At 31.3% G+C, this 14246-nt stretch overlaps 1 protein-coding gene across 1 annotated transcript; it reads right to left on the bottom strand.

The window, feature by feature from the left end:
• Positions 1-1046: 1046 nt before the first annotated feature.
• Positions 1047-12734, bottom strand: LOC111699561 (SPARC). Its single transcript, XM_023470263.1, has 10 exons — positions 12668-12734; positions 11768-11931; positions 8794-8863; positions 5040-5121; positions 4428-4481; positions 3999-4100; positions 3173-3253; positions 2708-2797; positions 1552-1636; positions 1047-1153 (listed from the first exon to the last, which is right to left on the bottom strand). Exons 1-10 carry the CDS (start codon positions 12711-12713, stop codon positions 1091-1093), a joined length of 837 nt encoding a protein of 278 aa, XP_023326031.1. The 5' UTR covers positions 12714-12734; the 3' UTR covers positions 1047-1090.
• Between the last annotated feature and the right edge of the window lie 1512 nt (positions 12735-14246).

Genomic DNA, 14246 nt, shown 5'->3' with positions numbered 1-14246 from the left:
ATATTCCAGGGCCCAACAGGTTATATAGCATAAATATGTGAAGTACACCTGCAGTATGGAAACAGTACAACAAAATGGCCGTTTTACACTTTTTTCCAGTAAATTCCTCTCTATATATTCTATTCTCTATGATTCCATCCTTGCCTACAGAACAGTTCTATCTATGGTATTTAATCCTAGTCTTTAGAACAGCTCTATCTGTAGAAAATGCCTTTCTTCTAAAACCGCTTTCAGGCCCGTATCAATCCAGGTACAACTCAATCTTTCGCGTTGGTCTACGAGGCATAAGAACTAATAAGTTCAATGATACTTTACTATCAATCTCAATCCATACATGACCTTATCTGAATCAATGCTCAATCCCTCTCACTTTGTTGGGCGAACCATTAGAACTATGGTCAGTTCAACAATACTTTAATATGAATGTCAATCCGGAGACAACTTTATCTGTATTCTTTGGTATATGATCGTACCAGATAAACTGAAACCCTCTCGTTGGTCTACGAGGAATATAATTACTGTGACACTGTAAAACAAGTGGAGTATTACGACTGACGTTTATTTATATTTCTATGTTACAGATTAAATTGATTGACGTAATTGCAAGTTCTGCGTCATTATATATTAACATAGTTAAGATAACCATATTACAGGTTCAACGTAGTTATTTACAGACGTAGCTCGGTTAGGTTGATCGCAATACAAGTTTTGCGTAGTTATTGATATGCGCATTTAGGTTTACAGACAATATAAGATGTATATAATTATGGGATTTGCTAGGGTATATTTAGTTTAGCGTGAAGTATGCTAGAGAATAAAAGAGAGAAATAATCTTTTAAGAGAGAAAAGAGTCGGGGACTGAAATATAGAGATGGCCGGATATATTTCGTATTTTTTATAACTGATAAAAATCGTTTTTAAATGATCGAAAGATTTTTTACAAAATGTTTATTTGTTTTTCTATGAAGGACTTTTCACAACTTGACATTTCATAAACAATCTTTACCTAGAGTTTATCCCTTTGACGTCATCTTCAATTTCAAATATGATAAAAAAATAAATATATTTTTTATATGTAAATTTTGCTTAATTAAATATCTTCACATCTAAGAATAAAATCTTCTATATCAAGCTCCAGGCAATCGGCCCACTCCTAGAAATACAGTGAAAATCCTATATCTTTGCAACACAATGTTTTAGACCTTAGATATTTCCAACTATGACTCCTGTAAGTTGAAAAAGATATCAAAGGTTAACACTATTAGGTAACAAATATATTGGTATTAGAAAAATTATTTGAGTTTGCGGCAATACCTCAATTCCTTTACACTTTCTAGCCTTGTAAGTCAATAAAGTGGACATTTATTATTTTTTTAATGTTCTATTTGATGCATTCAAGCAGCTCAGCTTATATTGTTGTTCAATTACACTTCTCTTTAACTATCAAAATATCAATTTTTAACCTTAAGATACAATTTTGCTCCTGCATGAATGAAATTGCTTCTAAAACCCCGAAAAAAAAACAATGATCACTGATATCAGACCACATACCTGAATTGTGATCGAATGATCGTTATCTGTATCACAGCTGTCCAGAAAGGGAGAAATACAGCGTTCCAGGGAGTGTAAAGGTGCTCTGCAATATTATCCATTTTTTCATTGATAAACAAACCTAACTAAAACTAACTAAACCAAACCAAACTAAAGGCATCGATTAAACTAATTTCGGACAATAAGACTGCAATAACAAATATATCGAAAGGCGGACCACATTTTGGAAATGCTGGGAAAATTTATGATTATTAACTCTAGAAACCCATACATATTTCCACCTGGTTTTGGAGACCTCTGATATTTCAATACTTCTGCTAGATCAAACAATCATAGTTGACATCATCAGGTTTCAAGGACATATTGATTAGAATATTAAAGGTTTTATAGATGCGTAATCAGTTCATTTTGAAATTGTTGTTTTACGTTTTACCAAATAAACATGTCTAATACTGTAAGTGTATGGTGGAATGAAAAGGGTTTATATATAAATATATTCTTAAAAAATTATTTATATTAAGGATCACAGGAGAGCTTTGTGAAAACAGTTTTTAAATTTCTGATGTTTTTTTAGCTGGTATGATTCATTATTACTGCAGTCAATTGATTTGATTTGATTTGATATTGTTTATTTTTATAAAAAGAAACATCAAGTTAAATGCTGCCTGGAGCAATGAACAAAATTACTACAGAATTGTTAGGGTAAATTCATCCGGGCATAATAAAAAGAAACCACCAGACTTAACCTTAAGCAACTTCATGCTTAAATTGATTAAACAAATTAAACTGAGGACAAAGTTCCAAATATCGTTGATAGGTTTGACGTTTTAAAAATAGGGATGGAGATTAAAATAACTCAACCAAGATTGTTTTTATAGTAAATCGTTTTTGGTACAATTTTATTCACTTTTTTTATATACAACTTATTGAATTGAATTCTGTCTTTTTCTTTCTTTTTCTCTAATACATAAATGCGGCAAAGAAAATTATCAATTTTTCCAAATGGAAAACCAGAATATCTTGTGAATCAGACATAAAACTCTTTTAAGGCTCTAAATAATTTAATTCGACAGTCCCATTGTGTTTTTTTTTACAAATTTTTAAAAAAAAATTTTCCAAATAAAAAAAATATTTGTTTGAAATGAAGGATATATTCCTGAGTGGAAAAAGTTCATGTCTAGAAACAATATTATCATGAGGATGTTTATCCAGATCACACCATTTCCATACTGCAGCCACACTCCATCTACAATATCATTATTTTTGCTGTAATCATTATTAGCTTCATTAATATTGTTATAATTAACCCGGGTAAACGAGCGTCTATTCATAGAGCTTAACATTTTGAATCTACAGTGTACTGAAACTCTGAAAGTTAATCATCAAATACATCAAATAAGACAATAAATTTATAATTTTGTTAGACCATAAGAACAATAGTATTTTTACAAATTTTCAGATATCTAAGTTAACCTACTTAAGTTGACATACTCTACCTGGTCTGAGTTTACCAACCCTACCTGGTATTAGCTGACCTACTTTATCCGGTCTAAGTTGACCTACCCTACTTAGTCAAAGTTGACCACTCTACCTGGTCTAAGTTGACCTACACTACCAGTACCTGGTGGACTGACTGTTGTCTAGATTGACCGGCTTGAACTTTTCGGAGATTTCTGCACGTTCAGACAAATCTTTCATTACACTAAACCAGAAATACAGTTTTTTGTTCATTTAATTAACAAATTAACAAAACAGTTTTTGTTCAAACAGATTTCCTTGGAGCTAGTTTTACAGTCAACACTCATTCAGCAAATAAGTTACAGACAAGTCTAACCCCCAAAAAATTAGCTAGCAGAAAAATCTGAAAAAACCATAACCCATATCTCTATGTATGGGATGCATGCTAGTTTATAAAAACATATTTTTACATCTTATTGCAATTATAAAGCGTTTTCATGAGAAAGCTTGTTTTGAAGAAAGCTATGTTAAAACAGAATGAAGATAGTTATGATATGAATATTGAAATATACTTTTGATTTGAACCAGACAAATGCAATTCAAAGCAGTGGAGAAGACTTAACAATTTCAATATTCTTAAGGCTTTGAAATATGTTCTATTATTAGGATACTCAACAAGCACACTACATGTCATAATAATTGTAACATACATCGGAAAAATTTAGAAAAAAAGACCCAAATCTTTATATAGGGATACCCATGAAACTTTGGGATATGAATACGACATTTAAGCAATCTAGATGTATTGATTTTATTCTTATAGTTTTTATAGAATGATGAAAAACCAAATTTTACAAAATAAGTTTTTTAAACTTAAAATTTGCAAAATGCCATTGAAAACAAAATCTGGAAAAGAAGTCAGTATTTAAATTTTAATAAAACTTGTATGTCAATACTCCATAATAAATAGTTTTTATATCTCCGGTTTCCTAAAAAGCCAATCGCGCATTCTTCGAGGAAAGTCGACAATTTCGTCCTCGCTGCAGGTCCCGATATCTCGACATTCTCCATAGTATTCGACATGAAGGTGCCTTGGGAAAAGCAATCAATCAATAATCAACAAATCAATCAATCAATTTAATTAAATAAGCCGGTTTCAATATGTAATGTATAAAATAATACAGAATATGAAATATTAACTCATTAAAAATCCAAAAAAATACGTAACTTATTAATTGTAAAATTTTACTTTAATTGAATTATTAACGGTTTGACTGGAATAGCACAACTAATTTATAATTCATATTGACTCTATCCTCTTAGGCATTAGCGTTTTTAATCATTTTTTCATAGATAAGTAAAATTAGTGGCGATTTGAATCCGATTTTTTTCGGGTACAGCCTGTTTTCAAAGTTTACCTGTTCTCAGGTTTCTCACAGTGTTGGCTGTTTTCTTCACACCAGCACCGAGATCTATATATATCGAATGAAGGAGCTTGGGAGGGGGGTTGGAGGGCGGGTTGTCCAGTCGCCATCCCCCGTTGCAATTATGAAATTATTAGGTTTTCAGTTCATCCAAGGGGTATGTTAAGTGTCGCCATCTCCTTCTCTGTTCCCTTTAATTTATTAATTCTGCACAGTATTCTAGAATTGTCCACCCCTTCTTTAACCTAATTCATTTATCAAAACAAGTGTATTTAGTGTATTAAAAGAGAGGGGAGGTTGGGGGGAGGGGGGTCTGATGCCACCTCCTTTCTTTATTACTTGAAATAACCAAAGAAGACATGTACACTGTAAGCGTACAAAGTGAAATGATAACTTGAAGTAGAATGCTGATACATAGGGTTACTTTCGAAAGGGATACACTGTAAAGCTTTATGACAACTAAGTGTTTTGCTTTTAATATAGTATTTTAAAGGTCTATTTAATGATTTGGCAAAGAAAGAAAGAAATGTTCAAAATATCGTGAATTGTAGCATAAATTCAATACTGTCGTCTCTGGAGTCCTTTGTATATTTTAGGAATAAACACCTGTAGAGAGTGCAGTCTGATTTATAAGTTTGGTTTTGGTTGGAGCAAACCCATCTTCTAGCATCCTTCTCATCAGAACATTCTAGAACATCAATTAAAGTCTATCATGAGGAATACAGTCTATCAGTGAGAATAAATTCTCTCATTGAGAATACAGTCTATCAGTGAGAATAAATTCTCTCATTGAGAATACAGTCTATCAGTGAGAATAAATTCTCTCATCGAGAATACAGTCTATCAGTGAGAATACAGTCTATCAGTGAGAATAAATTCTCTCATTGAGATATCAGTGAGAATACAGTCTATCAGTGAGAATAAATTCTCTCATTGAGAATACAGTCTATCAGCGAGAATACAGTCTATCAGTGAGAATAAATTCTCTCAGTGCGAATACAGTCTATCAGTGAGAATAAATTCTCTCAGTGAGAATACAGTCTATCAGTGAGACTACAGTCTTTCAGTGAGTATAACTTCTCTCAGTGAGAATAAATTCTCTCGGTGAGAATGCAGTCTATCAGTGAAACTCAGTGAGAAAACAGTCTATCAGTGCGAATACAGTCTATTAAGGGGAATACGTTAAATCATGAGGAATACAGAAATCTGTGGGAATGCATCTATTAGTGGGAATACAGTCTATCAGAAGTAATAAAGTCTATCAGGAGGAACACATCCTATCAGGAGGAATACAGTTTATCAGGAGGAATAAAGTCTTTCAGGAGGAATAAAATCTATCAAGGGGATTAAAATCTATCAAGGGGAATAAAGTCTTTCTGGGGAATAAAGTCTTTCAGGGGAATAAAGTCTTTCAAGAGGAGTAAAGTATGTCAGAAGGAATAACGTCTACAAGGGGGAATACAGTCTTTCAGGGGAATAAAGTAAATCCACTATCCACGGAAATAAAGTGTATTCAGGGAAATAAAGTGTATTTAGGGAAATAAAGTCATCCACGAGCGTATACAGTCTTTACCTATAAATATGACTAACCAGGGGGGATAATGTACATCGTACATAAGGTGGGTGAAAAAGTGTTTTAGAGGGATACACGTATATTATAAAGAGAAAGGCTAGAAGGGAAGAGTATGAATTTTATCAGCAAGAGCCTGGAGGTCCCCTGGAGGGGAATAACCATGAATCAGGAAGAGCCTGGAGGTCCCCTGGAGGGGAATAACCATGAATCAGGAAGAGCCTGGAGGTCCCCTGGAGGGGAATAATCATGAATCGTAAACATTATGTTTTTAAATTGAAAAAATATAAATACGATTAACTGGAAAAAACAATTTTAGTAAAAGTATAAAAGTTGATGAAAAATATTTTGAATTAGGGAGGGGGGGGGGGTAATAATTACTTTTGTTTATATACTTTTGTTTAATGGTTTGACTATTATTGAGCAAGGTTTAGAATTCCAGGAAAAGCCGAGTTCTCAGGGTCGTGTTTTATAAAATGCAACAAGTTATATTACGTGTAAAATAATAAATATATATTATACTTTTATATTGATATAATTGAACATAAAAGAAACCTCTCAAGATATTATTTTCTTCCTTTGATAGTAATCATTTCTATTATATATAAGTAGTAATCTCTGATTGTGTATTTGTCTGTGTGTTTGTGTGTCCGATTAAATTTAACTCAAGGAGTTTGAACCTCTTGCCTCAAACTCTGATTTGGAGAACTTAGTAGAACAATAGGAATGTCTTTAGCTTAAAGGGACAGACCGGCTTTGTTAGGTAGATAAACTGAGTATGCAGTGTTGTGGACAAATTCTTTAGGATTAATTTGAGACATATAAAACTTTTTAAAGATGTGCAAATCCTGAGTTCAAGGGTAAAGTAGACGTTCAAAATCGTACTTTTGGGTAGATACGTTTTCTAATCAGTTGTTTCGTTTAGTCATCCAAAATAAGTAATCTTATTCTTTTATTATAGTTTCTTTAATCTCTTTTTAATAGCAAAGATTTTCTGCAGATTTTCTGGAATTCTTATTAAAAAGACGACATTTGAAGAATTTGAAGAAATCTGTGAATAAATTCATAGAAAGTAAGAAATTCAATATAGTGATGAAAAAGGAAATAATTAATTCTAACATTGATTTATTGACAAATTTCTTTCCAGAAATATGTTCCTAAACATCTAATTCTAATGTTTCTAATCATCATTTTGAACGTCGACTTTGAGCTCAAACTCAGTAATTATACATTGTGGAAACGTTTTATATGTCTCAAATGAATCCTAACGAATTTGTACACGACACTGCAGTGCATACTCAGTTTAACTACCTTACATAGCCGGTCTGTCCCTTTTTAAAAAACAATCGGTGGAAGATGAAAATTGTTTCTAGGGTCGACTACAAAAATATCTTTTATTTATATAAAGAGAGAATAGTTTCCAACCAAAGCTGGGATTTCAAGCTACAGTGTTAACCACAAAGGATAAGACTGTAAAGACGACTCAAAACTAAAAAATATGAAGATTAAAAGCTTGATTTTTGGTTTTTGCATTTAATTGAGTATTTTTATGGTTTACCAAATGGTTAAGCACACAAAGATAAGCCAGCTTTGATCTGCATGGAACTCTGAATGTAAGAAAACAGAAAAAAAAAATTCTGTACAATCGTCTCTGAAGTCTCATCCTTTGGGGGTAACCTTGTATAGGTCATAGTGAATAAGATAAGATAAGATAAAGTTTATTGCTAAAATAAATGTTAGTAATAATAACAAAATATTTCAAATAAATAGATTTAAGGAGAACGATTAGAGATCAGGGTGCGAATTTATAATATGCAAAATAGTTTATACATAAATTCAAATAACTAGAGTTTAAAGTAATTTTCAGACATGTACACAACAAATATCAAAGCTTATTAAAACATATCTAATTAGTTTTACATGAATAGCAATTCGGTTTATAACACATTGTCCTATAATTTTCAAAAAGAGAATTTAGTAGTCTATTTTTAAATATACTTAGAGAGTTGCTTCTTTTTAAGTCAAGAGGCAGTTTATTCCACATCTTAAGAAGAGAGCTTGATGGTAAATACTGTAATGAGCACATTTTGAGAATGTCAAGTTGATAGTTAAGAGATCTTTCAAAGTTTCCAAGCTTTTTAAAAATATTTTCAAAAGATGCAGGAAGAAGTTTATGTGTATATTTATACATAAATATAGCTTGGTTAAAGTCTACCAGATCATTAATCTTTAGAATCTTATACTTAAGGAAAAGAGGATCACTATGAGACGTGGCTTTTGAGTTATCAATTAATCGTATTGCTCGTTTCTGTAAAATGTGAATTTGTTTCATTTCTGAACATTTGTTACATCCCCAGGCTGAAATTGCATATTCTATAAATGATCGAAATAATGAGTTGTAAATGGTTAGTTTAATATTACTAGGAAGAAAATTTTTTACACTTGACAAAGCAAAAACTGCACTGGATGCTTTGTTTTTAACCACCTTAAGATGATGGTATTTTATTTCCCTTTTCCTTGTTTCACCAGGTAAAAATGAAAAATTTAAATTCCTTTTTTTTTAGAAAATGTTCTTTTAAACTTAAATGACATACTTTCAATATGAAAATAATGCCGCGTAATATATTCTTTAATGTACAATGTACATTTAGGATTTTCCTCCTCGACAAAAAGCTTTAATCTCAAAATTCAATACGTAAGCATAATTTTTTTCTCTTTCTATTTTCTCTATTCTTCAATTTTTTTTGACGCTTGGAAAATAATATATAACCCTGCATTGGACATATTTACCTTTAACACATGTACACTTTCCTTCTGTGCATTCACGGCCAGGTCCACAGTGTACCCCGGTACAATGATCCTGCATATTGTACAAGCAGTATTAGATTTGTGCATTTTTTTAAATGATGTATTTAGCCTAAGTTTTGTTTTGAACAATAAATGTTTAATATTATTACATTAATCTTTTATAATCATATATATATATATATGACAGTAAAAGGACGAAATGAAGGTCGTCTAAGAAATGAAAATATATTTGCGGCATTCGCTCGTCAACCTCTACTTTTACATAAAACAATTAAATCATACAATCCTCTAGTCATGGCCTTTCCAAAACATCATCTTCCTTCTTTGTGCAATCAATATTCCCAGACAGAGATATTGAGAATTTCGTTCGTTTTCGGTCAAAAAAACCAAAACCAAAATTTTACATTTCTCTGTGTCTTCAGAATAGGGTTTCCATTCGCAAAACTTTTGCGCAATTTTTGCGAAAGAAAGCGAAAATTTTGCTTTCTTTGCGCTACATTTTTGCGCGACAATATAGTACTTTGGACAATCATTCGCAAACTTCATTTCGCGCAAAATGCGCTTTTCCGCGTTATTCTGTTTTGTGCAATTTTGTGGAACAAATTGTCAGTAAAAGTTTAAATAAAGGCGTAAACTGTATAAATTAGTTATCTATGAGATTGAACTTTTTTCCGTATTATTTTAATAACTAAAAAGGAAATGATTACTTGCCTAAAACTCTATTTTAAAACTTGATACATGATGGCACACTTCAAAATAAGATGTGCACGATCTCAAAACAAAGTCGAGCAGCATTTTGCCAATTACTCATTTTAAACTTAAGATAAAAACAGACGCGAAGTATTTTTATATTAAATATGTCTAGTCCTACAAAAAGTTGCCACACTTCAAATTTGATGACTAAGTTTTAGTGTTGTCTTAAGCTTAGACCTTTGATACAAAGATTCAGACAACAATAAAAACTGTGATTATTTTTTCAAATTTTAAACTTCTGATTTCTGTTTTATTCATATTTATCCCTCAATTTGAAGATTTTGTAACAAAAAGTAACCAATTGAGATCAGCAGAATCATAATTTATTTCTATGTACATTTTTAATAAACATTCATTTGTTTGATTCTGTGCTGAAACCGTCAATTTTGGTCCATTTGCAATAACATGTTTTGCCTAATAATTTACGCTTTGCACTTTACTTTCGGTTTTGCGCAAATTACGCAAAACTTATTCTCTTCATTAGCAAAATATGCGCAAAAGTTCGCAAACAAATTATTTATAAGAAAATTTTGCGCCAAAAATATGGTCATTTCGTGGAAACCCTACCTCACAGATAGTTTATTTTACCAATCTACTCATTTCTTTCATATACAGGGTGCCCCACATCAAATTAGACCGCGTCAATGGGTCTAAATTAAGATTTGGGGGACAAATCAGGAAATTTAAAAAGAATGAATCATTTTGAAAAATTTAATAAGGCTAATAGAAAAAAAGTGTTGCAGAAAATGCTAGGTTTTGTGAGTATTATGTGCGTATTTTGGCGTTAAAGATTGGATATAATCTAATATGATATGGGACGCTCTGTAAATCTCTGATCATGTAAAAGCTTGCCAGAAAGTTGTAAGCATTGTATTGATACAAACGCTTACCACTTTAACTAATCATAAAATTCGCACTCTTTTGCAAAAGATATTAAAAAAAACAATTTGCGCAAAACCTGAAAAGAAAGGCATTATTTGAAACTAGATAATTTTATTGGATTGGTTTCCAAGTTGTGTGTCGTTTGAATGAAACATTGTCGACATTTGCCAAATAGATTGTGCAGTTTGTGCAGTTTGGTAAACTTTCAGGAAATATTTTCTTCCACTGCTTTCATTTGATTAAATGTAAACCAAAGGGATTGTTCTGGATTAAATTGATAGTTTTATATATCTTGATTTACAATTCAGGGGACATTAGTTCCAAAACTAACACTTTGCCCATTTCTAACACTGAGTGTTAGAAATGGGCACAAATTGAAAGACTGGGTTTTTGGGATCCCGGCCCATATCCAGAGTAAAAGTCGATAATAAAAACGATAACTAACATTTTATTAAACATGACGAGGACAAGAATTCCCAAGTTTAAACTTTTTATTTAAATAAAAATTATAAAAGGAGTTCTTTTTTATATTACATCTCTTGACCGTTTTCAAGACAATGTCAGGTTTTTCATTTTCGAACATATCCTGAATTTGAAACAATGTCGCGTTTCCGAGACAAAACAGTTTCCCGCATTTCAAGTTAAATCTATATTGTAAGAATAAATGATATTAATATTTTGATTTTTCAATGCTGTAATGATTTTTAAATTACAAAAGAACATCTTGTTTTTATTTTCTATTTTGTTTCTATTTTACCTTATCAAAAAATCTTTTTTTGTTTCATAAGTGCTTAAATACTTGAAAATTGACATTCATATGAATTCCGGTAATTGTCTCAAAACCAGGATATGTTTCGAAAACGCGACATGAGCTGAAATCCGGTAAATGTTTCAAAATAGGGATATGTTCGAAAATGAAATCAAGAGTCATTAAAAACTAATTCTCACACCTTATTGTTAGTTTAATATTGACATTTATTGTTTCAATATATAGTTTACCCATTTTTTATAAATATTTGGCGTATGTTTGTTCTACTCTTGAAAAAGATAACTTTGCAGATTTGGCCCATTTCTAACGCTCAGTGTTAGAAATGGACCAAGAATTAGTTTTGGAACTAATATCCCCTGCAATTGTAAATCGACTTTTAAATTAATTCTAAAATTTGCAATGCAAACATTTAGGCTAACGCGAGAAAAACAAAACATAATTTTCACGTTGTCAAACTAAGATCATTTGACTTGTATGCTAAAAAATTGTGTATGTACATGGGTTCACAAAAAAGAAAATGCAAGGGGGTTCTGAGTTTCATTAAAAAATTACCGCTGTATTTTCATCTTCATCTTCTTTCAGCATGTTCATTATATCATCTATTTCTTGCATTTCCTCAATATTTTCATCTTTTTCCTCCTTTTCCTCATTTTCATCCAATTCCAAAAATGAAAAAGTTTTTCTCTCCCAATCCCAATTCTTTTTACAGAAACCAACTAAAATAAGACATAATTTTCTTTAAGAAGGCGACATTTATCATGTTGGCTTACTACGTTGATACGTACAATACAGGGTTATCCACAAAGGATGAGACTTCAAAGATGACATTACAGAATTTATATTATCTGTTTCCTTGTATTAATGATTCTCTGGGATTGTAAATTTGTAGCTTTCTTTATTAAATCATTTAGATGAGCAGAATACTTTATTTAAACTCGGGATCGTCATATTTAATTAGTTTCAGGTCGTCTTTACAGTCTCATTCTTTGTGGGTAACTATTTACATCAGAGGGATATTCGTGGAGGGAGGGGGGGGGGTATTTCGTCTCAGCCCCCCACCCCCTGGACCAGTTTTAGCGGGTTTTTAGGTTCTACGAGGGGAGAGCTGAGCCCCCTGTAAAGAAAAAAATGTAAGTCCCCCTGGAAAATATATCGCTTCTACAATACATATATACAGTGATAACCAGAAAACATTTGAATAGGAAGACGACATTGTAAGCATCACTTAAGTGTATTTGACGTTATTACAAAGCAAATAGTTTTATTAGACACTTGTTAAATCACTAATTAAATGAAATGGGCCTGTTTACACTGCACCATTGTTGTGTCTCGTGCTAATTGGACCTTTTGAATATATCAAGAATCTAGAATCAAGTTATAATTTATTGGAATAGACAATGTATAAAGTATTTTTAGTTTTTGTGAGTCCTGAGTACTCTATTTATAATTTACCTTGAAAACTCAATGCAAGCAAGCAAAGAGCAATTAATGCTTTCATTTCACCGACCAATACAATTTTTTCTGAAAAAAAAATAATATATTATATAAGAAAACAGTATTTTCCATGAGATGCGCACACAAAATGAGGCTGTATAAAATATAAAAGGACTTGGAAGCGCCAAAAAACCATTTATAATGTTTATATCATATTTTATAATATTTACAATCCATTTTATACTGCAACAATATCATTTTTAAGATCTAGGTCATCTTTAAATGTCGCAATGCCTTGACATTTAATTTAACTCACTAACTTTCTCCTAAATAAACCATACATCGAAAGAACTTATCAAATGTCGTCTTGACAATGGGTTTTATTCTATTTTACTTAAATCTCAGTATTTGAGAAAATAAATAAATAGTCATGAATATGCGGGAACAGTTTTAAAGAGCTGCATACAATCATTCAATTAAAAAACTAAATATCTGCAACATTCCATTATCAGAAAGTTAAGAATACGACATTTGATTATTCTTTCGATGTATGGCTTATTTGGGGTTTAACTGTAGCATACATTTCAATTTTAGGAATTTAAAACACTTGTTTTTAGCTTTTGTTTTCAAGACGTAAACGCCAAAATACACCCGTTTCCTTCTGTGTTTCTATGCAAATAATAAACATTACAACTTATTGTGTCTATACAATGCGTTGTCTATGGAAATGATTAACAAATGCCTTCTTCGTTTTACTAATTCTATGGGGATAACAAACATCACAACTGATTTTGTCTATTTATTCAATAAACAATAATAAACAAATGAATAAACAACAGACCCGCTTGTTTATACTTTGCAACGGTAGAATAGAATAAACAACTCCATTGTTGTTTATACTTTGTCCATGGTGAAAAGTAATATATAGCTCCACTTGTCTTTGATTATACATTGTCTATGGAAATAATTATTAATTCTTTGTCAGTTTTATGTTGCCTATGATATACAAATGAATAAACAACTTCTCTGTTTTTACGTTGTCTATGTAAAATATAAATAAACAACTAACTCCCCTAGTTCTGCTATATATCTGCCTAAACTGAGCATATACCCAGAACTAAGGCTCACATTTCAGGGATATATTTCAAGCTCTACCCAATATACATTTCAACTAGTTACCCCTCCCCCTTTACCTACATTAATTCTCAATACATTCTCATTATTCAATATTCATGAAGTAAAATATTCAAAATTTAGATTTCTCGGCTTCACGTCAAACTAAAGTTGATTTCACGAATGATTGAAATGTTTTATGTTTCAATTATAACTTCTCTAATTGAAGAGCATAGCAAACAAGAAAAATGTTTTGAAATTCCAATATGCAACTGGATAAATTCATTTTTTCATGATTTCGCATAAAATCAAAACTAGAAGAGCAACGAGATCACAAATTCGTATGCGTAATGTTGCACATGAATTTAAACTTCTACTTCTGTATGTGTTGAAGTGCTTGCTTATTTGGTATTTGCTGAAAATGAGTTATTTTCTTAATATGTGTAGAGAAGTAATTTGTAATTAAACAAAATTTATAACATAT

Source organism: Eurytemora carolleeae, unplaced genomic scaffold, assembly GCF_000591075.1.
Source record: "Eurytemora carolleeae unplaced genomic scaffold, Eaff_2.0 scaffold27, whole genome shotgun sequence".
Taxonomy (NCBI): Eukaryota; Metazoa; Arthropoda; class Copepoda; order Calanoida; family Temoridae; genus Eurytemora; species Eurytemora carolleeae.
This window is presented reverse-complemented; position numbering and strand designations above follow the sequence as displayed.